The following is a 22,712-nucleotide window of genomic DNA, read 5'->3' on the forward strand; positions in this document are numbered from 1 at the left end:
AGATAAAGGATTTATGTCTCATCTATGGTCATTGTGATCCTTACACCTACAGTGTGTTGGTAGATTACGGTAGGATCCGAATAAATGAGAAAATCCCGTCACTCAGAGATCATGCAGAAGATGTTAGTTATGAAACAAGCACTGGCGATTTGTAATGTCGAAACGGTGTGACTAAACAGAGCGTTATCTTTCATTCGAGTGCTAATTCTGAGATAAAAAAAAAACAAGAATCCCCCACTGTGCATAACTGTAAAGTGTGTATATATATATATATATATAAAGTGAAAGTGAGAAAGACAGAGAGAGAAACTGAAGTTTCCCAGATGAGTGGATGAGTTATTTATTGACAACAAGGGGCATGTTTCCATCTCAGTGTTTATGAATATTATGTGAAGAGGACACATGTTTGAACTTGTCCTGCTTTAACAAGAGAGTTTGGAGGGGTTTTTTTTAATGCATGTTTTGTGTCAAACTTGTGTGTGCATGTGTATGTGTGTGTGTGTGTGTGTGTGTGTGCTGGCAGGGAGTAAATAAACAGCAGATCCCACAGGGCAGAGTTCATTCAGTGGACATGCTGCTCAAGCAGAACTTCTTCATTTTCTAACCGATCAGTCGTCCTCTCTCTTCACTTGATCCGTAGTCTTATTGGACGCCGCTCCTCCCTATCCGTCATAAAAGCAACACATCATAGATATTTCAATACAAAGGCTTTCTTTGAAAAAACATCATTTGTTGCAGCGTTGCGTTCAGCTCAGCGTCTTCTAAGCAACAAAACTCTTCCTCTATCCCACATGAGGGAGGGGGGAAAAAGCAGTATAATCACATCACACTTTCTTTCCTGGAGCCACACATAGTTGAACTGTGCCTCAGTACTTGTTTTGTTTTCCATATGAATCCAGCTGAGGAGGCTTTTAAATGCAGTCGTGTACCTTGTGAATGCAGCCTCCAGAGGTAAGTGGCTGATTTTGGCATGTCGGGGCAGGTGACACAGAGGTTGCCTAGTGACTGGCAACTCCTCCTCCGACCCCCTCCTCCCTAAATCTGGGGTTGAATGGTTTGCCAAGCTCTTTGAAGTAGAAGGGGGGGGGGTGGGTGTAAATAATTTATTTTCCTGCACACAGCTGACACTTCTCCGTCGAGCCAGCTCAAACACACCGATGTGTCCCAACAATGTCTAAAGGTGGTAAATATTTAAGGGTTGTGTGATTTAGACAGTTGAGCCAAACTGAGCAGAACTGCGGTTTCACAAGAGTGGCAGAAAGTTAACCCCGATGTCAGCACATATACTGTAGAGCTGAACTGGTAACAACCCTGGGTAAAATGTTGTTTAGTGTGTTTTTTTATTTGTTAGTCTTTTAACCGCATGAATTAACAGATAGAAAAGATTTTATTGTGTAATTCAAACACATTCAGCCATAGAAACACAAACAACTTTTATTATTTAGCAGATTCCAAGGACACACTAACATTTAACACTTGTGCAATGTAATACAAATCCAAAACAACCCCCCCGATGTGTTAAATCAACCATGCTGTTCCTGTTGTTACTCTCTGTACAATATAATGTAGAGGTGACTTTGGCAGTCTGAACAAAGATTGAACATTATAAGCTTTACAAAGGCAGTGGTTTGTTGCAAGGCTGTTTCAGAATGCCATATTGTTGTGCTCACTTTTATTTTGACGGTGGCCTGTTTAACGTGAGCAGGGAAATGATTTGGCCTGGCTGGTTTCGGAGGTTAGAATAGAGAGAGAAACAGTATTAGCACAAGCTATGTTCTGTACACAGCGTCTTTGGGTGCAGGGCTTTAAGCCTGCGTGCTAAGCTGGTGACAGTGGCATGCACATGCTACCAAAGACAGAGTAACAGGCTATAGGCTGGGGGTGGAATTAATACAAGAGAGTACTTCTTGTCAGGCTTTGTAAGTATTATCCTGCTGGTGAAATCTCCATATACTGTTACATCAATGTGTTAATGCCAAGGGAAACCATTTGCACGTCATTTGTTATACCTACGCCTTTCTGTGTTTGTGGTTTTTCGTGTGTTTATATGCGACTTTCTTTTCACTTCTGGATAGATAATACCCATGCTGCCATGTGACCAACATTTTCCTTGCAGGAAAATCCTGACATTAGCCCAGCCCACACCATCTGTAGGCATGGGACTGACAGGGTGAGTGTGTTTGGGGGGGGTGGTAAGGGCTGTTGAGACAGAGATCTTAGCAGATATTATCTCTCAATCAGAAGTCACTGGAGACGAGCAAACTGAGCAGATCTCCGGGTCTTCTTCCTTTGCATGTTATGGTTTCTCTGAGCGGTGATCACATTTTCTTTTTCCATCCCTCATTATATGGTTATATAAACCCTCAGAGGTTTTTGTCCTACGATTGACCGGTAACAGACAAAAGTGTCCTATGCTGCAGAATGTTGCGTGGAAGTTGCTGCATTGCAAAAAATAAAAAATACTGTGTACTCACAATTCTTGAAGCATTTAGATCAGAGGTTTTTAAATTAGGAGGCAGGCCTCTCCAGGGGGGGAAGGGGTTTCCAAACAGTTTCAGGGGAGGCTCAGTGGATGTAAGTAAAAAGTATTACTTTAGTTATCAAAAGGAGATTACATAGAATAACCTAAATATGAGCTTTGTTAAAGGTAGTTCAGAGATTATTATGTCTTTGGACAGACCTTATGTATTTGTTGTTGTCTGGAGTTAAGTCCAACAGCAATATTAGGGTATGTTGACTTGATTATTGAGAGTTTATGGGATCAAATGATCCTATAGGCATCCAAGAATTCAAGTGAACTAAGGGGGAGATGGCTTCTTCTGAGGGTAATGCCACTGACTTTTTAAACCACTGATTCGGTTTACGCACATAATGCATTATAAACCAGGACACGATGTACAATCTAGAAGCATCTTCTAAAGATCAACCTGACAAAACAAATTCAAGTCCATTCTTTTATAACCAAAGCCTCGGGCCTTTCATAGGCACAACAGGATCCAAGGCCAAGCAGGACTCTCACCCCCACAGAGAGCACCTCAATTGACAGCTCGAAGGCATGCTGGGAATTCTAGTATCAGCTGGAGAAAAGTTGGTGGACTAACCACCTTTCTCTATTATTTCTCTCTAACTGTGCCCACACTTTTCTGCAGAGTGCTACATGCCAGACTGCTTCTGCAGAGAATAATGGCAATGCCATAACACCTGAAGCAAAAACCTGAGAAAGTCGTTTTTTTTTCTCTCTCACAGTTATGACTGATCTGCAAGCCCGCAATGCTTCCTTTCATACATACTGAAACTGTCTCGCTGCTTTACATGGTGTTTGACTGTTGGGGGGGGACCAGCGGGTGACTCAGGGGCATTGCACAGCATTGTTGGTAAATATCAGGGGGAGAATTTCCCAGACATACTCAATTCCACTGTATGTCATAACAGTAAAGATAATAAATCTCGCTTGTCTGTTTACAGAGAACCAAGCCAGTAATACCGAATATTCACCTTTCTACTTAAAGGCCAGAACACACTGCTCAATCAGCAAAACAAGAATGCCACCTGATAAAAAATCCCACTGTGGTGTTAGGAGCTGAAGTAAAAACTCACTTCACAACCTTCACTAACACAATATGCAGCACAAGGAGCTGTTATTTCTATAAATAGCACTGGCTTCATGCACAACACTTTGGCTACTATTACACATCAACAAGCACAGGCATCAGCCACGAGCTCTGAGCTTGTCACATGTGCCTGAGCATAACACACAAACACAGCACAGATTGTGTGCATGTGTCATATGCTCTCACACACAGACATGCATTCATACTCATCCATTTCAGTTAGAATCAGTGGGTTTGGTCACTGTTTTTCAACCCTGCGTGATATGTTTTCCTGTTTTCACTAAGAGGATGTGGTTAGGTTTTTCTGTTTTGTGTCGAGCTGCTTCAGTAGACAGTAATTCTGTGCCCACAAGCCTAATAGCCCACTCGACGTACTGAAAGAAACAATGACAGCAATATTTACCAGAAACAGCATGAACAATAGGTTCCCATAATTCTATATATATATATATATATATTTATATATATATATATATATATATACACACACACACACACACACACATGAAAGAAGAGGGTCTTTAAATACTGGAAAATATGTGAAAATAGCCACACGGCAACACAGGAGACACTAACAATGGAGCAACAAAATGCTGATAACCATAAGTCATCTTAACATGGTGTAAAAATATCAGTGAGATTATCATGCTGAGTCTACCAGATGGAGATATGGCCACCCATGGCAGTGCATGTCAGTGAATCCCAAGGAGAAACAGCAAGGAGACGTGACCGCAAAAAGGTATGCAAGGCTGTGCTGCCCTCTGTTGGTAAATGACTGAAAATGAAACAATAATACAGTAAATGGCAACTAAATGTAACCTTTAATGTAAAATTGTGAATAATTGAATTAATCTGTCGGTTCAGTTAAAGAAAAACCTCAAAATGTCAAACCTACCTTTCATGAAAAGGTCAGGCAATTTAAAGGGATAACATATTCTTAAATCAATTAATCAATTACCGAACAAACCATTTTATGTAGTGGAGTGTAAACAAGTTGTAATCACAAATTAAAGGTTTAAAATGTCGACACCACAGAACAATAAAGCACAGAATAAATAAACCAACAGTTCATTATTATATATTTATTGAACAATGTTAAGTATGATAGGGCTCTCCATGTAGGAACTCTAATAATATAGTATAAAAAATTAAAAAAGTACAAATAACAAAGACAAGACAAGGCATTGTAAACAACATCCAGAATAAGAGAAAAGAAACAGATTTTCTCATGGCAGTATTTTCAGAATAAAGTTTTTTTTTCCTTTCATAAAACATGTTTCCCCCCCCTCCCCATAAATCATACTGTTGCAGTTGCAAAATTATGCCTCAAACAGAGACGTTAATCAGAAGCATCCCCAGCTATTGGGATGAATGTAGTGTTTTCTTTTCTTCCTTTAGGGTTTTCTTTCTTTTTAACATATCCCACACAAACCATTGAAAAAGGCAAAAAATACAAGTCCATATATCCATGAAGTACAAAATATGAAATGTACAGAATAAATGTAACGTAATAAAAGTTGGCCAAAAAAAAGCCTTTTACAGTTAAAATGGCCACATTATGACTCTTCAAGTTATGCTGAAATGCAAAACAGATGACGGACAAGTGGGTAATCCTACATATCCCATGCTGCCTTAGGGCTGGATTGTGCTACACAAAAATAAACATTCCTCATTGGATGAGGTCAGGACAGGGGTATATAATACCAGATATGGTCTGATGGAAGCTGCTACAGGTAAATGGTCAGAACATGTCCGGTATGCAGTGCATTATATACTGATCCTATAACAGGGAGGATGGATGGTTTGGAGTTCAGTCCTTTGGAAGGCTACGACCGGTCGGCTGACCCCGTCAAGCCCGTTTGAGCTTGTCGATGTGGAAGGTGAGTTTGAGGGCGGGGCCGAGCTTCAAGCCCATGTATTTCATCATCATGTCGCTACGCAGCAACAGGAGTGCTTTGCCGTCAATTTCCTGTAGCAGAGGGGAGGAAGGGAATACTTTAAGGACTGTTTCCTTTACGAAGCTGTTCACCGAGTTAACTGAAATGTATACATATCAATTTTTTGTGGGGGGCATCTTCTTCCCCATTATGAGAGAATACATACATGTTTTCTGAAAAGGTCAGCATGTGGGGCCAACACTGGGTCGATATGTCTGATATACTGCATGACGTCCTCCACTGTCCACAGGTTGGGGTCTTGGCCGCTGGGTCTCGGGCTCTCCCGGAAACTGGCCGAGCCTGGAAGAGCAAAAGCGCAAATTCAAATGAAACATCTGGTATTTCACCTAACCCTAACCCTAACCCTGTACTGTTATGTTACATCAAACTTTTCGCTGTGATCCACCAACCATATCACAGTACTGTTCAGGAAAAGAATATTTACAGTGGTTGAAGCGACCCTAGCTCAACTGAACCCCGAAATATATCTGCCTTCATATCCCTTGAAGTAATTTGAACAGTCGGGGGTTTAACAGCTTTAAATCTTTTGCTATTATTCATCTTGTAAATATATAACTTCTGCACCATTTGAATGGGATCTTTCCAGCGATGAAGCAGAGGGCTCCAGTATGTGCAAGGGGACATTCCTGCTAGATTACTTTATAATGTGACCATTGTGTTGCTACAGTTTGCCTCGTAAGCCTCGTGGATTTGTTACACAAACTCGACGTTATTGAAATTCACTGTCTCGCTGTTTCTTGAAGGACGGTTTTTAGTCCGGACGGCCACTTTGTAGCAATAAAAACACTACAGTGAAACAAGAGACAGTCAACGTAGACGGCGACAATATTTCCTGTACCGGTGTCTTGTCTTACCTGTAGAGTTGTTATGATGCAGCAGCTTGGAGGAAGACCTCTGGCTGGTAGCTTGTACTGTAGAGTTTGGAGAGAGAGGGCTCTTCTTTAAGTGCTCGGATACGGTAACACTGTTCTCAAAAGACTCACCTGAAAGACAACGGAAGACTCGCCAGTGAGACAGAATAAAGACAGGGAGGCTTTAAGATAACAAATAAGATACATCAAATATAAATATACAGTGACTAAAATGCTACACAAAAGGAATTCAACTGGCTGACTTATTCTCAGGATATACTATACACACAGTGATATCGCCTCTAACCCTCAGAAAGCATGACAATGATTTGACTGTGTGTTCTGGCCTGTAAAAGTGAAAGGCCCTTTTACATAAATCTCTTCAAATATTCCATTAATTTAATTAAAATCTAAGGAAATTGAAAGATGATTAAATGATTAACCTCCTACCCCCCCTCCCGGAACTTAATACCACTCGCCCCTGAGCCAAGAGCTTCTTCTGTTTTACTGCCTCCTTTTATAAGCTTCTATAAGGATTTAGTGGACAACTCAGAGGAGGTGATTATTAGAAATGTCTCATAAAATGTGGTGCAGAATCGGAGTTGAGAGCCGCTGCTTATCCAACCGTTTCCAAAAAAACAAAAAAAAGCACACTGTGTAAAATGTGAAAAGAAACTAAATGCGATGATGTGCAAAAGATTGAAACCACTAATCAAATGCTGAAACTGATATTTTATTGTTTCTGGAATGTAATATGCACATTTTGAATATGATGCCAGCAACATGTTTAAAAGAAAAAAACATTGGCACGGGGTCATGTTTACCACCGTGTTGCATCACCTCTTCTTCTAACAACACTCTGTGAGCGTCTGGGAACTGAGGAGACCAAATGCTGTAATCTTGAAAGTGGAACGTTTCCCATTCTTGCTTGGTGTAGGATTTCAGCTGCTCAACAGTTCGGGGTCCTCTTTTGTCGTATTTTATGTCTCATCACGTACCAAACATTTTTAGCACCCGGACTCCTTTTTTTTACTATGAGCCATGCTGTTGAAATACAGAATGTGGTTTGGGATTGTCTTGCTAAAATAAGCAGGGCTTCCCCTGTGGTCCATATGTATATGTTGCTCCCAAACCTGCATTAATGGTGCATGTTACTCATGCTACATGCACTAATGGACCCCCCATACCATCACAATTTATGTCTTTTGAACGGTCTGCTGATAGAAACACAGATGATCACTCTCCTCTTTAGCACAGAGGATGCAACAAATTTCAAATTTTCCACTGCCTCAGAACATTTTAAATGAGCTCTGGCCCACATAGGGCAGCTGTGTTTCTGGATCAGGTTTCTATACAGTATCCTCTTAACGTGGTAGAGTTTCAACTTGCACTTTTGGATACAGTGACAAACTGTGTTCACCGACGATGGTTTTTGGAAGTGTTCCTCAGCCCATGCAGTGATGTCCACAATAGAATCTACTTTTGATGTGGTGCCATCTTTGTGGGCAGTCTTTTAATGATATTTTGTACTGTAGAGAGTTAAAAACAATATTTAGAAATTGTTGCACTATTTGTCAGCGCAGTCGTTCTCCCTGTCTTTACTTCAGAAAGCCTCGGCCTCCCTGTGATGATCTTTTTATATATTAACCTCATTAACTGAGAGACATTCCACGAGGTGTTTTCTTTTAGCTTTTGACAACTTTTTCCATCTTTGGTGCCACTGTCCCAGCTTTTTTCTAAACATGTTGCTGGCAGCCAATTCAAGATAGGCATATGATTTTCCAAAAATAATAAAACTTCTGAATTTCAGTGTTTGATGAATTGTCTTGGGTTTCAATGTTTTGCACATTTGGTTGCTATTTACATTTCACAGCGAGCCAACCTTTTTGGAAACAGGGCTGTCTAACTACTAATAATACCGACGTTCATATTTAACTGTTTTATTAAAAACAAGCAGGACATCGTCCCCTTTTCAGAATAATGAGGCACAGGGCAGATATAAAAAAAAAAGCAGCATACCGTCCGTGGAGTGCCGGGAGATTTTGGCCAGTTTCTGAGGTAAGGGACTGTTGAAGTCCTGGAGGAACCGCTTTGTGCCTCGACCTGGGCCTGTCGTCAAGCTGTCTCCAAAACTTCTCCTCTCTAACATCAACACAGACGGAGGAAACAGTTGATACAGGCAGAGGAGATAGAGATACAGATGTGATAAGTTGACCAGAGTGTATGTCATTTGATTGCACTCTCGTTAACCTCCTTCGTGATCAGGGTTTTGACTTGTAGGATGAATGATGGACACAGTAATCAACGTGGCAAAGATGAACTGTTCCTTCACTCCAGTAAATTAATAAATAATAACCGCTGGTAGCCAACAAAATGTCTAATGTCTGATTTATCTTGCTTCCAAAAATATAAACTCTAGACATCAAATTAGAAACGTTAATGTTTCCCACATTTCAATATGTTATTTTGTACAGCAGTGTAAACATACTGGAGACACCCCGGAGAGGCATGTGGTGCACCTCTCTTGAGTATTTAGAAGCTTACTCATGTCCCCATGAGAGAAGCAAACAGACGTGCTTTTGCTGTAGGGAGTTTTTTATCTCCTAGGTCTAATACTTGTGTCCTAAAGGTTCATTGGTTCATTAAGGCATTAAGTTTGAATTAAATCTATATAAAATGTGTCACACAGTACTGACCTGTAGTGTACGTGTGACTGTCGTAGTGCAGACCTCCTCTGGCTACAGGCTGGCTGCCAAACAAAGGGTCGCAGTGAAGGTTGTGGCAGAGTTTTTCCAGGAAGCGGAGGACGTAGGTGACACTGCTGACCGTGGGCAGGGTCAGGGTGCGCTGCTGCTGGTCAAAGAAGGCTAGACGGGACAAACAGGAGCAAAGAAGAGAGGATCAATGACGTGTGCAGTGTTTTGACGTGCAAAAACGAGGAAAAGCAACATGTTCTATCAACAGAATTGACACATAACAACAGCACCACATTCTGATCTAACGGAACAAAAGATATGACAATGCCACAATAAAGCAAACATTCCCCAAGGAGGAGTGAGGGGGGAGTGAGAGAGAGAAAATTGCCACCTGAAATGACTTCGCCTCCTTGTCCAGACTTGAGGCAGGAGAAGACCGTGCCCTGGTTGTGTGCAGAGTCCACACAAGCCTGAACACACTGCTGAAGTACCGAAGAGGCCCGTCCTGGCCCAAAGTGGTCCGGGAGCTGCTGGATACGCCGTTGGTCCAAATGGGGTCCCACCTTGCCGTATTTGTTTAGGTAAACACAAACTAGGGGTAAACAAGAAGAGGTTGAATGAATTTGTAACTAAATAAAAAAAAACACTACGCTTATTTTGAACCTTTTAACCACTTAGATTGCGTGACGGATAGTCCTACATATATAACAATAATGATCTGCGGTACGTCCAGGTCTGTGGATGTTGTGTACCTGTGGGAGCCTGTAGTGCAGAGTTGGGGATGGTAGCATTGTCCAGAGGCACAGTGCTGGTGTCGGGCTCTGGGGTGCTGCTGGTAGGAGACGTGGGGACTGGATTAGGTACCACGCGTGGTTTTCTCTGTACAACAAAAACACGCATTCAGACATTTTACAGCATTTGTCTCTTAACTGGTTCATCCCTGTGGGCACATTTGATCAGACCAGTTCATAACACAGCACCAGATGTGAGTCTCGTGATGTGCTTAGTCGTTATTCTCATACGTGTGATCACAAAGCAAAGTGCCTTCCTGTAAATGTAACACGCTGCAACATGAGAAAACAAAATCAAGATCAAAAGGAGAACTCATTCATCAGCCGAGTTGTTTCATAAATCTCTCCTCAGCACATTATTGGGACCTGATGAGTGCAGCTACCTGCTTTGCCAGCATACAAACTGAATGCTGATCAACATTTGTCGTGGACAACCGCTGTGCTTTTGGAACCGTAGGTGCCTTTGAAATTTAAACCAGCTCGATCTGCCTCACTAACACATCTTTTCTTTGATTCTGAGCCAGTTTCAGACTAAACAACTTGTCCATGTAAAGCAGCTGATAAACAGAAATGTTAACAGATGATGTATTATGTGGTCCAAAATGAATGACACACATTAGATAACCTCATCATGCAGACAGATGCTGAAATTTGGCATTCTGCGCTCCAGTGATTTGTGTTGATGTGTATGTACTGGACGGCTACCTTGCTGCCAGGCTTGGGCCCTCGTTTCTTTGGGATCTTGATAGGTTCTGCCTGAGTCTGGGCTTGCTGCAGAGCTATCCTCTGTGTCCAGTTGGCAGGCAGTCTGCCTCTGGTTCGCCCTGGTCCTGTCACTGGCCGTCCTGGGCCAGCCATAGCATCCTCCAGCCAGCCTGCTCTCTTTGCCCAGCCCAGCTGTAAACAAAGAGCAGAGAGAAGAGGACACAGGAGTCATCGAGTGGACTCAAACTCGATATGTTGTGATGTTCTACTATGTCTACATGCATCCAACTTGAACACTGTGGCTGATGCTTTTCTTTATCAGGGTCACGAGGGGCTGGAGCCGATCCCAGCTTACAATGGGCGAGGCAGGGTTGTCAGTTCATCACAAGGCTGACACATGAGAAAGAACCATTCACGCTCATATTCACCCCTATTAACCTGCATGTTTTTGGACTGTGGGAGGAAGCTGGAGAGGATCCATGTAGACTCCACACAGAAAGGTTGGCTGAGGGTTCATACCAGGAAACTGTGAGGCGACAGTGCTAACCACTGCAGCATCGTGCCTCCCGAAAATACGTTGTTGTTTTACTGTAATTTGGGTGAACTGATCCTGCAATTAAGAGACAAGCATCGGTCTCTGACTAACCCAACCATACTGACCTTACTGCCAGGCTTGGGGCCTCGTTTCTTGGGGACCTTGATGGGCTCCAGGCCTTTGCCTGGCTGGATGCTCTGTGGTCCCAGCGCTGAACCCTTCTGACTCCAGGGCCCCGTCACCTTGGTTTTCCTGCGGCCTGGCTTGCGTCCTCGTTGACCTGGAGGTCTGCCCACCGTGGGGGTGGGGTGCATGGCTGGGCTCTCCACGCTCCCGTCTGTCAGTGCCGCAAGGCTCTTAGGCAAAACTACTGAAAGGGAAACGATGGGCGCACACACACACACACACACACAAGAAAAGAGGAGTTGAATAAAAAAAAGCTGAATTAAGAATTATAGCTCCAGGCTCCACGTTTGATCACAGGGGGTACAGAGAAGTGTAATAATGTTTGCACAGTCAGAGTTTTTATTAATTGCATTTGTGAGTTTAGAAAAATACTTCCTCATCAATGTGAGTATTCAATAACACTGACTGCGCACACATCCAACAAGCCTTAAGCGTTGTCCCCGTTTGACCACAGCAGCAACCAAACAAGAAGACGTTATACACTCGTGCACAAATGTGGCCCATCAAGTATTACCCTCATTCACCTGTGCTCTGAACACTGTTCACAGATGATGAACGGCATTTCAATTTCACAACATGCTGCATCAAACCTTGAAAAAAAGAAAACCAAAAAATCGAATGCACAAACTAAATCCAGACTGTTCCTCACACCTGAGCTCAAGCTTCTCGCAGCTGCACAGCAGCAGAGAAGGTCAAACATTCTCGGCAGCGAAAACATTTCTCCTCACTTGAACTTCCTTTCCTCGGTTATGAGCCTGAGGACACCGCTCTACATCTCGCGGACTATAGTGTGCTTTAGAGTCATAGGAAAGCTCATTCTGCGATTTTTAACCATTCGGTAGACTCAAAGGGTTTAGTCGTTTGCTTTTTTTCCTGCATATAAATAAAGTCACGGAACTGATTCACTCACTGCAAAATGATTTCTCTATAGTCAAGTCAAGTAGTCTCCTGTAGGATTAGATGTGACAATGTGACTGAATTAATTTAATCATGACAGTAAGACATCCCCGTGGTAATCAGAGTACTTACTCTTGTAATATGAAAGGCTGGTTCATCCACATAACAAAACACATTTTCTACTAAGCTCCAATAGTGTCTTCTCATGCACGAAATTTGAGCTTTCTTTGTCTAAGTATTGAGAAACTTGTTAATACGAATGAGAAGAATGGAATTTAGTTTATACTTTAGGAAGAATAAATACTCTGTTTCAATTTCATGGCGACTTTTCAATTTTACCGCAAACAAAATTCCACTCCCAGAATGATATCTCAAAAACAAATAAACACCAATAACCACCTGCAAGGCCAGATGACGCTAAAAGTAAGCTAGAAAATATTTTTTTAAATAAATCAGACAAACAGGCGCTACCTGCATAAACCATGATCCCTAACTCTGACTAAATATAAAGATCAAGCAGAGGAAAAACAAGATATCAGGCAAAAGGGGAAGTAGTCCTTTTGAAAGAAAGCACAGAGGCAATTCAAGATCATTTTCCTTGGGTCCATATTCAAGTCCCTGCTGGGAAGAATAATAAAAAGAAAAGAAACTTGTGAACACCTTAATAAAGAAGCAAGCTGCTGTCAGCTGCGAGACGGTCTTAAAATGTATCCCTCACACTCTCACCCTTGAACTCACACACACGCACACCCTTTCCTTTCACGATAGGGAGCATTTCAGAAATCACATGGAACTACTGTGGGAACATGCACATGATTAAATCATCCAGAGTGAGGGCCCACTGTATATTGAATAAATAAAAACAACCAAGTAACCAGTGTACTTCATATAAGCCAACACAGCTGGCAAAATATCAAGAATGTGTGCATGAAAAAACACAGAAGAAAGAACCACAGTATAGCCCGGATAACTGGCTTCACATGCACCTGCAAGTCTATACACACAAACACACATAAGCTTAAATGCACTGGTATTCATCCTGGATCAACTCAGACAGATTTACAAGAGGAGCAGCCACATTCATTAACGCAGGTCTTGGCTCATGGGGCTGTATTTATTAAACACACTTTCACGCGAGCACACGGATCAATGCAAAGCTCAACCTGCTACTTTTCATAGGGGAGCAACTGTGAAGCTAAGAAAACCAAACAAAAAAAGAAAAAAAAAAAAAAAAAAAAAAAAAGAGAAAGAAGCAAGAAGCCTGATTGATCCGACACAGATTGGACGAATCCCACGTAATGTGTTTGAAAGGTTTAAGGAGCTCGAGGTTACATGCTCATTGATCAATGACAGTCCTTGTAAATACGGCCAAACAAACGCGTAACAAGCAAACTCTCTTTTCCTCTCTCTCTCTCTCTCGGCCGGGTGCACTGAGTTCATTGAGTTCACAAAGCCACCACTACCAGATTCATATTACAGGAACATAACTGCTCAAGTGCTTCACTCTGGCTGCATTTCGGTAACTTCATTCATCTTTACTCACCTCTCTCTCGCCCAAACAAAAAGTCAAAAGTGTGTGGTTGTCTGCACAGCTGTCCTGAGATTCACCCTCTCCTCTTGCCCTGTCCTCCTCTACCACTCTTCCTCTGCGTTGCTCCTCCCTTCTCTTTCTTTTTTCCTCCCTTCTCTTCTTCTCTCCTCCCACCATCTGCTGAGAATGTAAACAGTCCACCTTTCACAGCATGTCTGTCTTTTCTCTTTGTGTCTATCCCCTCTCTTAGCCCGATTCTCTACGAGGCATCTGATCAGACTGCTAGCCGTGGTGCCAGCGAGAGGCCTGTGGAGGGGCACTCCAGGCTCGCTTCAACCACGTCATGGCCCTCGCTCTGCCAACTGGTTGGGAGCCAGGCCTTCATAAAACACTAGCAGGCTACAAAGACATGTCCTGCCTCCCCCATTTCCCTCCTTCCTTTTCCACTCCTTCACATACTGTGGATTTTACCAGATGAGTACAGCTGACCCTGTTGCTGATAACCCTTCTATCCACTTCTTCCTTTTAGGTAGTTTTGGATAACAAATTGCTTACTCTGGTTCCCAGCTCTGGCTCCGGCTCATGTTGAGGAAGTTAACATAGTTATAACTCCTGTACTGCTCCTCGTCAGATTGTGTCAGACACGTCTACTTTATCGCTCAGTTCAAAAGAACAGGTTATGTGGAGAGAGATTCAACACCATCAGGAATTTGAAATAACAAATTAACAAGGATGTTTTCTACATCATATCGCCTTCGGGCGTATGATGTAATTCCAACAACAAGACTGCAAACTGTGATTCGCCAAACAAACCCACAAATAACAACATGAAAGTAACAGCAAACTCCAGTAGAACATGAAGTCTACTCATTATTGTGGAAACATTTCCATCAGTTCTTGGATTTAAAAGGAAGAAATTACACCACTAAATGTCTAAAATGTGTACTCTTTGACCACAAAAGGGCTCATTTCACTGTACAAAGTTTTCAGATTGTATCAGCATGGATGTAAACATACAGGAAGTCGACAAAATAAAAGCGTCATCTTTCAGCGTGATGCAATCCCACGACAAAAACCTTACGAAGGCTGTAAAGTTGTGTTTTTGCTGACAGTCGTGGATTGTTAAATTCAATTCCTGGTGTACAAATAGCATAAATAAAAATATGTCTCACATAGTAACATGTCTTACATAGCAACGTACATGTAATGTATGTAAAGAGCCCTGTATAGTTATAAACCTCCTTTTAAAGCTCTTAAAGTTTTCAGTTGACCTCACTGATTAAACCTCTGCTCAGGTTAAAGTTGGCTGGAGCTGGGATTTTTGTGACCAATCTCTACATCTAAGTTATAAGAAAACATGCCAAACAAACACACTTTGTACACACTTTTCCACTGTCCTGAAAAGACATCCAATCATGGAAATAAGTGAAAATACGGTGTGTGTGTGTGTGTGTGTGTGGGCCACAAGAGTGTGTAAGTGTAAAAGTGCAACAAAAAATCAATTTCCTCATCTCAGCTCTAGGGGTAAACAGCCATGCAGACAGATTTGTTGTTGTTTTTTTTTTTACATGTTGGGGTATTGAAATATCTATCTTCAGTGTTCCAGAAACAAGGACAATTCATTGGCACCACTTTCTACTGAGGAAATGAAATAAAAACTGTTGACAGTGTGAATCTACAGAACACGCAGTCCCCCTGTGTTTTCATCCAGAGGAACAGGGTCAGTTTTTAAAGGCTGTGAACACCACAAACAAAAATTTACCTCCATTTTACAGCAGTGGAGGCCGAAATCTCAGAGACATACTGTATGTAGGATAAAACTTAACAAATAAAACCAAAATGATCTGCACGGCCGGACACCACTAAAGGTCGAGTTATGCTCACACAGAACTAGTTTGTACGACATGTTAACCAAGCTGGCATTGATTGTGTAGCACTCCATGTGTTACACCAACGTTCATCTTCTTTGGATTACTATCTTGCACATGTTCAGCTCTTTTCAATAAAATAAAATATTATTTATGTGTTATCTAATTTTTTTTCTTCAAGTTTTTGTAATTTTTTTTTTTTATCTAGGCTTCCTGATGTTTTAATACTTGTGTTTTATTTATATTCTCTACTTATGTTTATGTTTGTTATGCACCAAAACACCACGGCAGATTCTTTGTATGTGACAAACAGACAACAGACATTAGGGGTATATTATCAATCTGGATCAGTGTATCGATTCACTGATCAATGATACTATATAACTGATGCAAAGCGATGACATTGAGCCGTATCATCATCTTTAAAGATGCGCCTTTATTTTGGAATCCCTATGGCATGTCTGTGTCTCCATTTCAGTCCAAAAGCACCTCCTTCCTAAACATTCAAATAGTTCTGATGGCAGACAGATAATGGCAAGCAGCCAAGGAAAAGACGATGAGGATGTCTACTCCCCTCTAAGGAATAAATCAGCTGTTTGAAAATATTTTGGATTTCAGAGAAGAGACGGAGCTACAGACAAAGTTTATTTTCTACCCAAAGAATGTTATTACGAGATAAGATATTCAGGAAACACGATGGACCTGGCTGGATACAAAAAACAAAAACACTGCATTGGCCCTTTGTGCTTGCGTTAACAAATGCCACCTGCTTACCAGTTTTGACCAGAGGCATCACAATTGCAAAGACATGAGAGAGCGTTGATGAAATCATTTAAATGTCTAGAAGAGTTCAGTATGAAAATTGTCAAATCAGATTTTAGTTTGAACTTGAACGCAGAAAGTATTGCATCAGACTTTAATATCAGTAAATATCGTATCGATTTAATATCGTATCATGATTAAACTTGTGATTTAAACACCTAGAAGTCATTGAGTACAGTCTGAAAATAGTTCAGACCCTAAACTTTTCTCATGGCTGATCAATGTCTCTGTTAAGTGGGTGTGAATGTCAGAACGATTTTTGTAATATGGATGATTGGGCACACGCTAATAAAATGACAAACATGTGACAGCCTTTTTCGTGAAACTTTCAGCCTACTGTTAAGGTCCTGACCTTTGGTGCCAGGCGGCTGAAGGTTGTCTCCTGTGAGGGTGCACCAGCCGACGGGGAAGATGTCACGCGAGTCATAGCGGCAGTAGTAGTCAAAGGCCCCCCGCCAGCCATCGAAGGTGACCAGCACCTCGACGCCGCGCAAGGCGCCCACTGTTGCCGGGCAGATGAAGTGGGGATTTTTACGGTCCACCGCCTCCAGCTTCATGCCCACCTGGAAGGAGTTCTGCTCTGGTGCAGGAGGCTCCTGCTGGGAAACATAGAGGGGAAAAAAGGAGGGTCAGGTTTGGCAGGTGTTAGTATATGTGCATGTGTAACAAGGAAGTGCAGTAAAATCAACCAAATACTCTTTTTGGCAGTCAGACCACCAACTAGTTTTTCAGAGTGAGCTGTGTGCCTGTACAGGTACCTTGTGAAAGATGCGAGACGGTGCCATCTCAGCTCCGTTTAGTGTTTTCAGAAGGAACATGGGCCAGGAGGATGCATTGAGACGGAAACCTGAAGAAGAAGACAACTGCTTTTAGAACTACACTAGCTTTAGCTCCAAGCGACATTGATCATGGAACCACTATGATTAGTGAACGAAACTGCAACTATTTTGATAATTGAGTTATCAGCTTTTCTTGGATTTATGTTACTATGAATAAAATATATTTGACATTTAGACCGTTGGTGGAACAAGACAGCTAAAGAAGTGACAATCATCGTGACGTCTTTTCTTGTCCAACCGACGGTCTAAATGTCAAACACTTTGTGGCAACAGTCTCAGTAAGCAGTGCTTTTTTTGTCTTTCTCTAAGCTGTAAGCTGTATTAGAAACTCGGCATGAACATGAGACATTGACGTTCAGTGCTGTCAGTCACACCTAAATTTTGGACACCTAGTGGCCAAAATTTAAAAATAGGACATAAAAGATGAAAAGGAGAAAAGATATCAGTAGAAGACATTTAAAATAATGTCATGTATTTTGTGTCCGTACCGAGTGGTGGCTGGAGCATGCCTCCGTTCTTCTCGCAGTTGCCAATTGGTTGGATTTCCGACGAGTCCACCAGGCGCCAGAAGTCATTCTTGTTGTCGGACCCATCCAAGCGCAGACGCAGCCGCGAGCCTGTCAGGCCCACCACTGTGGCGATGCACGTAGACGTGGTGTTTCGCGGGTCCTGAGCCTCCAGCTTCATCCCAGCCTTGAACTCGTTAAGTGGAGGCGTGAGGCTCTGGATGGTGACGGCAGACAAGTGGACAAGCGTTAGTTGGGAGAGTGGCAGCCTAATAGCAGCAAGTGGAGAAAGAGTTCAAAGGAATGAAATATAATTAACCAACTATCAATCTCGGTCACCTGTCTGAAGCAAGACGAGGGTGCAGCAATGGCACCCGTCTCTTTCAGGTATTTCTCCCAACTGAAATGTCCTGTAGCAGAACAAGAGGAGCAACAAAAAAATTGGTTATTCCAGTCATGGATGAATTCATGTTTGCAATGCAATGTTTTGTGGGCCTCTGACACGAAACAACAAAAAGACACAAGGCTTAAAATCAATTAGCAACATGTGTGTCTTGATGATTAATGCAACAAAGCTCAGGCAAATCCTTGGGCACTGTTTCCTGTTAGAATTGCCTAAAACTTACTTCATATATCACCAGCTGCTGTGGGTTATTTACCTTGGTACTGTGAGGGCACCCGGGAGGGCCGTCCACTCCGGGCATGCTTGATCCTTCTGGCATCTTTCCACTCTATAGCTAGAAGAGCCAAGAAATACAGAATAAGCTCTCAACTACGGGTTATTTTCATATCAGTCAGTACTTTGCAATACCTGCTCCAAGAAGAAATTGTCTGGCATTACAGGCCTATTACAAGATAATATATGAATCTGACTACACAGAAGAAAAAACCAACAACAAAGGGATTGGTTGGAATGAACTCAAACTAAAATATGCCAGAACTCCAGCTTTGCCTGCAAGTTATGATGAATACCTGTTTGTATGAAATATTTGGAAAAAATACTGCTGTCATACAGAGAGCGGCAAAATAATCTCTTACCTTTCTGTGGCACAGGTTTCCTCATGCTCCAGTAATACTGACCAAGCTCACAACACAACAGTCACACTCTAAAAAACAAGAATGAAATAAAGGTGTTGTAACAATTGTGTGAAATAGGAACTTGCTGACTCTTGTCTGTTGTTGCTGTGACAATTTTTTACATTATTTTGAATTGTAGTCATGATCAAAACAGTTCAAAGACACCAGACATGTCACATCACTTTGTAGAAATGACACTCAGAATCTAAAATGTTGGCATTTGATGCCCTAATACAAGGTGTAAGTGTTACACAACTTCAGTTAGTACATTTAAACCTCACTGACCCACTAGTATGCCGGGCATTACAAGTCCATGCTGTACAGCCTCCTTATTTAACTTAACAAAGATATGTTAATATGTCTGGCTGAATTTTGGTGAAACGTGGGAAACAAAACTGCGATATCGAAATGCGATAAAGAGAATTGAGAATATTTCCATTTGATGGAGTAAAATAAAAACACAGGCTTGAATATTCCACTCAGTGTAATAGGAGTATCATATCTTTTAAACAAAGCCGGAACAAGCTGAAAAATAATATAACTGGGAAACAAAACAATGCGATAAAGACATCGAGAATATTCCCATTTGATGGACGGGAGTCTACCTCTCCTCCTTGTCTTAATCAGCGGCTCAGCCATATGGTTTCCTGTCTTTGGAGATACGGTAATCCATATCTGACTCAGATTTGGGGTCCCTTTATTGATTACATTGATTTAAGACCCTCTCTGGCTTAATGTACAGTGAACATGAACTTCCATTTAACTTCAACTCACTGCACAATATAAACGTTTCCATCCCAACAGCTGTAGACACTGGAGATGCAGCATATCTGAGCTTGTTTGTGTCTACAGGTTTCCAAAAAAAAAAAAGAGTGTTATAACTTTACATTAAGGGGTTAATAACAGGGTAATTAAGAGTGTAAGAGTTTTTATTAACTCAATTAACTTATCACACTAGTAAAAACTCTTGCACATGTGCCACATGTAAAACTGCACAGCGTTTCAAAGACAGAAACCAGAAATCTTTGTAGCTCCCTGGCCTCCAGGCAGGGGGTCGACATGGGAGGCAACCAGTCCTACAAAATAACGTGCTACATGAGGATTTAAGTGTCTTTTTTTCACACTTTAAAAGATAATTATAAACAGAGGGCACATTAAAAAAAAACACAAACAGCATCGACTATAACTTCCGAAATCACCTCTGTCAGTGTCACTTAGCTTTAATTGTTATTATTCCCACTCCACGCAGTTAAACACTGGCAAGCAATAAATAAAACTTTGCCTTTTGATGAAATAAACTGTAATTTATGTAAAATGTTTACAAGTTTCGAGAGGAGCCACATGTTTGTAACCCAAAACCAACACTACCATCCAGACACAACACAACAGGTCAACAGGTCAAAGTGATATAACAAGTGCTTTAAGTGGCTGTTTCTCTTCTTGTCTTGCAGTGTCCACAGACATAAAACAAACAATACAAAAATAAATATGTAAAAAACATGTGAGCAATAACATAAACTAGTAAATCCTGGCACCCTGTGTTAGTTAGACATCTCTCTCTGCAGAGAAAAACACTATGAAAGCAGGTTATATATATACATAAAAAATAAATCAGAGGTAAATTGTTCCTATATATATAAACACACCTACCTTAAAACTTCATAACCGTTTCAGCAGCGTCTCTCCTCTCCTCTCTCCGGATGATTTCCTTTTTCAATAGAAGTGCGCCTTTTTCCCTTTCGCAAAAAAAGGGGGATGGCGTCCAAATTAAAGCGGCCCGCTCCTTGTTTTTCCGTCTGTGTGTGTGTGGGGGGGGGAAGTGACAGGAGGACTGGTGTTATCAGAGCTCAGCAGGTACCCCCCCTCTTTCTCTTTTTCTCCTGTCTCTCTGTCTTTCTCCTCCTGTTGCTAACCCGGAGACTTCCTTTAAAAAACAAAACAAACACGTCTATAAGCTAAGAGCACTCGTATTCACATGTACACGCTGTCTCCACCTATTTACAGCCGAAATATCGCGTCTCACGCTTGTTGAGCTTCATTCAAAACACAAAGCCGACACATGGAGAGAAAGGCGCACACACACACACACACATAAACAATATTTGCATGCGCGCTACATGCTCATTTACGGGACAGCATCGCTTAAATTTGTGTTTTTTTTTGTTGGTGTACGTTGGCGGCAACCTCTTGAGGTTTTTTTAAAAAATCATTCAAGAAAAAACTCGCACACATGCAGCAGCCAACCACCATACCCAGCATGCTATGCTACGCACGGCTACACACACAGACATGCCCACTTTTGCCCCCGGGATGCTAAGGTTAGCATGCTAAAAGTGGCTCCGCTTAGCTCGTTGACCTGATTATAAACATCAGCAGGATCAGCCGGGCGGGCTCGGCGGTGAAACCGAGCGCCCACAAGAAGGAGACGTTGCTCGGTCGTCGGTCCGAGGATGTTTACCTTGCTTTGTAACGTGTGTGTGTGTGTTTCTGATGTGGGTTTAGCGCTTGTCCGCCATTTTTTGTCTACACGATGAGGAGAGAGAGAGAGGGAGAGAGAGGAGGGGGGGGGGGGGGGGGGTGTTTGCCAACACTTCTTGTCGGGCAGTCAAGTCAGACAAACGGGCAAGCTTTGGAGGGATGGAGAGAGAGAGAGAGGGAGATAGAAGGGGGGAAACGACGACACCTAGTGGCCAGACGTCAGCATTACAAGCAAGAGAGGAAGACAACAATATGAAATGTTTAAGCTTTAACCCAAGGCTAACTTTACATTATAACAGGGTAATTAACTAATATGCCGGGCTGTACAGTCTTCTTATTTACCTTAACAAAGATATGTTAATATATCTGGCTGAATTTTGGTGAAACGTGGGGAAACAAAACAATGCGATAAAGAGAATCGAGAATATTCCCATTTGATGGACGGGAGTCTACCTATCAGTGGCTCAGTCATGTGGTTCCCTGTCTTTAGAGATACGGTAATAGATAGATATACTTTATTTATCCCAAGCTGGGAAATTATAGTGCAGCAGCAGCATTGAAATCCATATTTCAATGGATTAATCCATATCTGACTCAAATTTGGGGTTCCTTTATTGATTACATTGATTTATGAGCCTCTCTGGCTTAATGTACAGTAAATATGAACTTCCTTTTGAATTCAACTCATTGCACAATCTAAACGTTTCCATCCCAACAGCTATAGACACTGGAGATGCAGCATATCTGAGCTTGTTTGTGTCTACAAGAGTGTTATAACTTTATATTAAGGGGTTAATAACAGGGTGATTAAGAGTAAGAGTTTTTATTAACTCAATTAACTTATCACACTAGTAAAAAAACTCTAGTCTACCTCTCCTCCTTGTTTTAATCAGTGGCTCAGTCATATGGTTTCCTGTCTTTGGAGATACGGTAATCCATATCTGACTCAGATTTGAGGTCCCTTTATTGATTACATTGATTCAAGAGCCTCTCTGGCTTAATGTACAGTAAATATGAACTTCCTTTTGATTTCAACTCATTGCACAATATAAACGTTTCCATCCCAACAGCTATAGACACTGGAGATGCAGCATATCTGAGCTTGTTTGTGTCTACAAGAGTGTTATAACTTTATATTAAGGGGTTAATAACAGGGTGATTAAGAGTGTAAGAGGTTTTATTAACTTAATTAACTTATCACACTAGTAAAAAACTTACATTGGTTTGTTTGAAATATTTGGAAAAAATACTGCTGTCATACAGAGAGCGGCAAAATAATCTCTTACCTTTCTGTGGCACAGGTTTCCTCATGCTCCAGCAATACTGACCAAGCTCACAACACAACAGTCACACTCTAAAAA

General features: G+C 41.7%; 1 protein-coding gene across 7 annotated transcripts; it reads right to left on the minus strand.

The window, feature by feature from the left end:
• Positions 1–4,682: 4,682 nt before the first annotated feature.
• On the minus strand, positions 4,683–22,712 carry LOC104919556 (Scm polycomb group protein homolog 1). Of its 7 annotated transcripts, none has more exons than XM_010731604.3 (17): positions 21,332–21,435; positions 20,524–20,797; positions 18,835–18,902; positions 18,456–18,533; positions 18,136–18,206; positions 17,779–18,013; positions 17,210–17,298; positions 16,804–17,047; positions 11,273–11,517; positions 10,613–10,804; positions 9,869–9,995; positions 9,508–9,708; positions 9,117–9,287; positions 8,440–8,562; positions 6,424–6,552; positions 5,715–5,848; positions 4,683–5,580 (listed from the first exon to the last, which is right to left on the minus strand). In XM_010731604.3, the coding sequence occupies exons 3-17, from the start codon at positions 18,857–18,859 to the stop codon at positions 5,461–5,463; spliced, it is 2,184 nt and encodes a 727-aa protein (XP_010729906.1). In that variant the 5' UTR covers positions 18,860–18,902; positions 20,524–20,797; positions 21,332–21,435; the 3' UTR covers positions 4,683–5,460. The 7 variants fall into 7 exon arrangements, with proteins under 7 accessions (XP_010729906.1, XP_019122778.1, XP_027143006.1 ...); XM_019267233.2 differs by having other exon boundaries at positions 11,273–11,514; positions 16,804–17,050; XM_027287205.1 differs by having other exon boundaries at positions 6,424–6,480; positions 16,804–17,050.

Source organism: Larimichthys crocea, chromosome XIII, assembly GCF_000972845.2.
Source record: "Larimichthys crocea isolate SSNF chromosome XIII, L_crocea_2.0, whole genome shotgun sequence".
Taxonomy (NCBI): Eukaryota; Metazoa; Chordata; class Actinopteri; family Sciaenidae; genus Larimichthys; species Larimichthys crocea.

Bases quoted from the DNA above. Each gene is read 5' to 3' on its own strand.
- LOC104919556 (XM_027287204.1), bottom strand. From the start codon at position 22,662: ATGAGGAAACCTGTGCCACAGAAAG. The intron at 17,051-17,209 runs GTACCTGTACAG...TATGTTTCCCAG, and splicing joins CGTCTCGCATCTTTCACAAG to CAGGAGCCTCCTGCACCAGA. The intron at 5,849-6,423 runs GTAAGACAAGAC...TTGCTCTTCCAG, and splicing joins GCATCATAACAACTCTACAG to GCTCGGCCAGTTTCCGGGAG.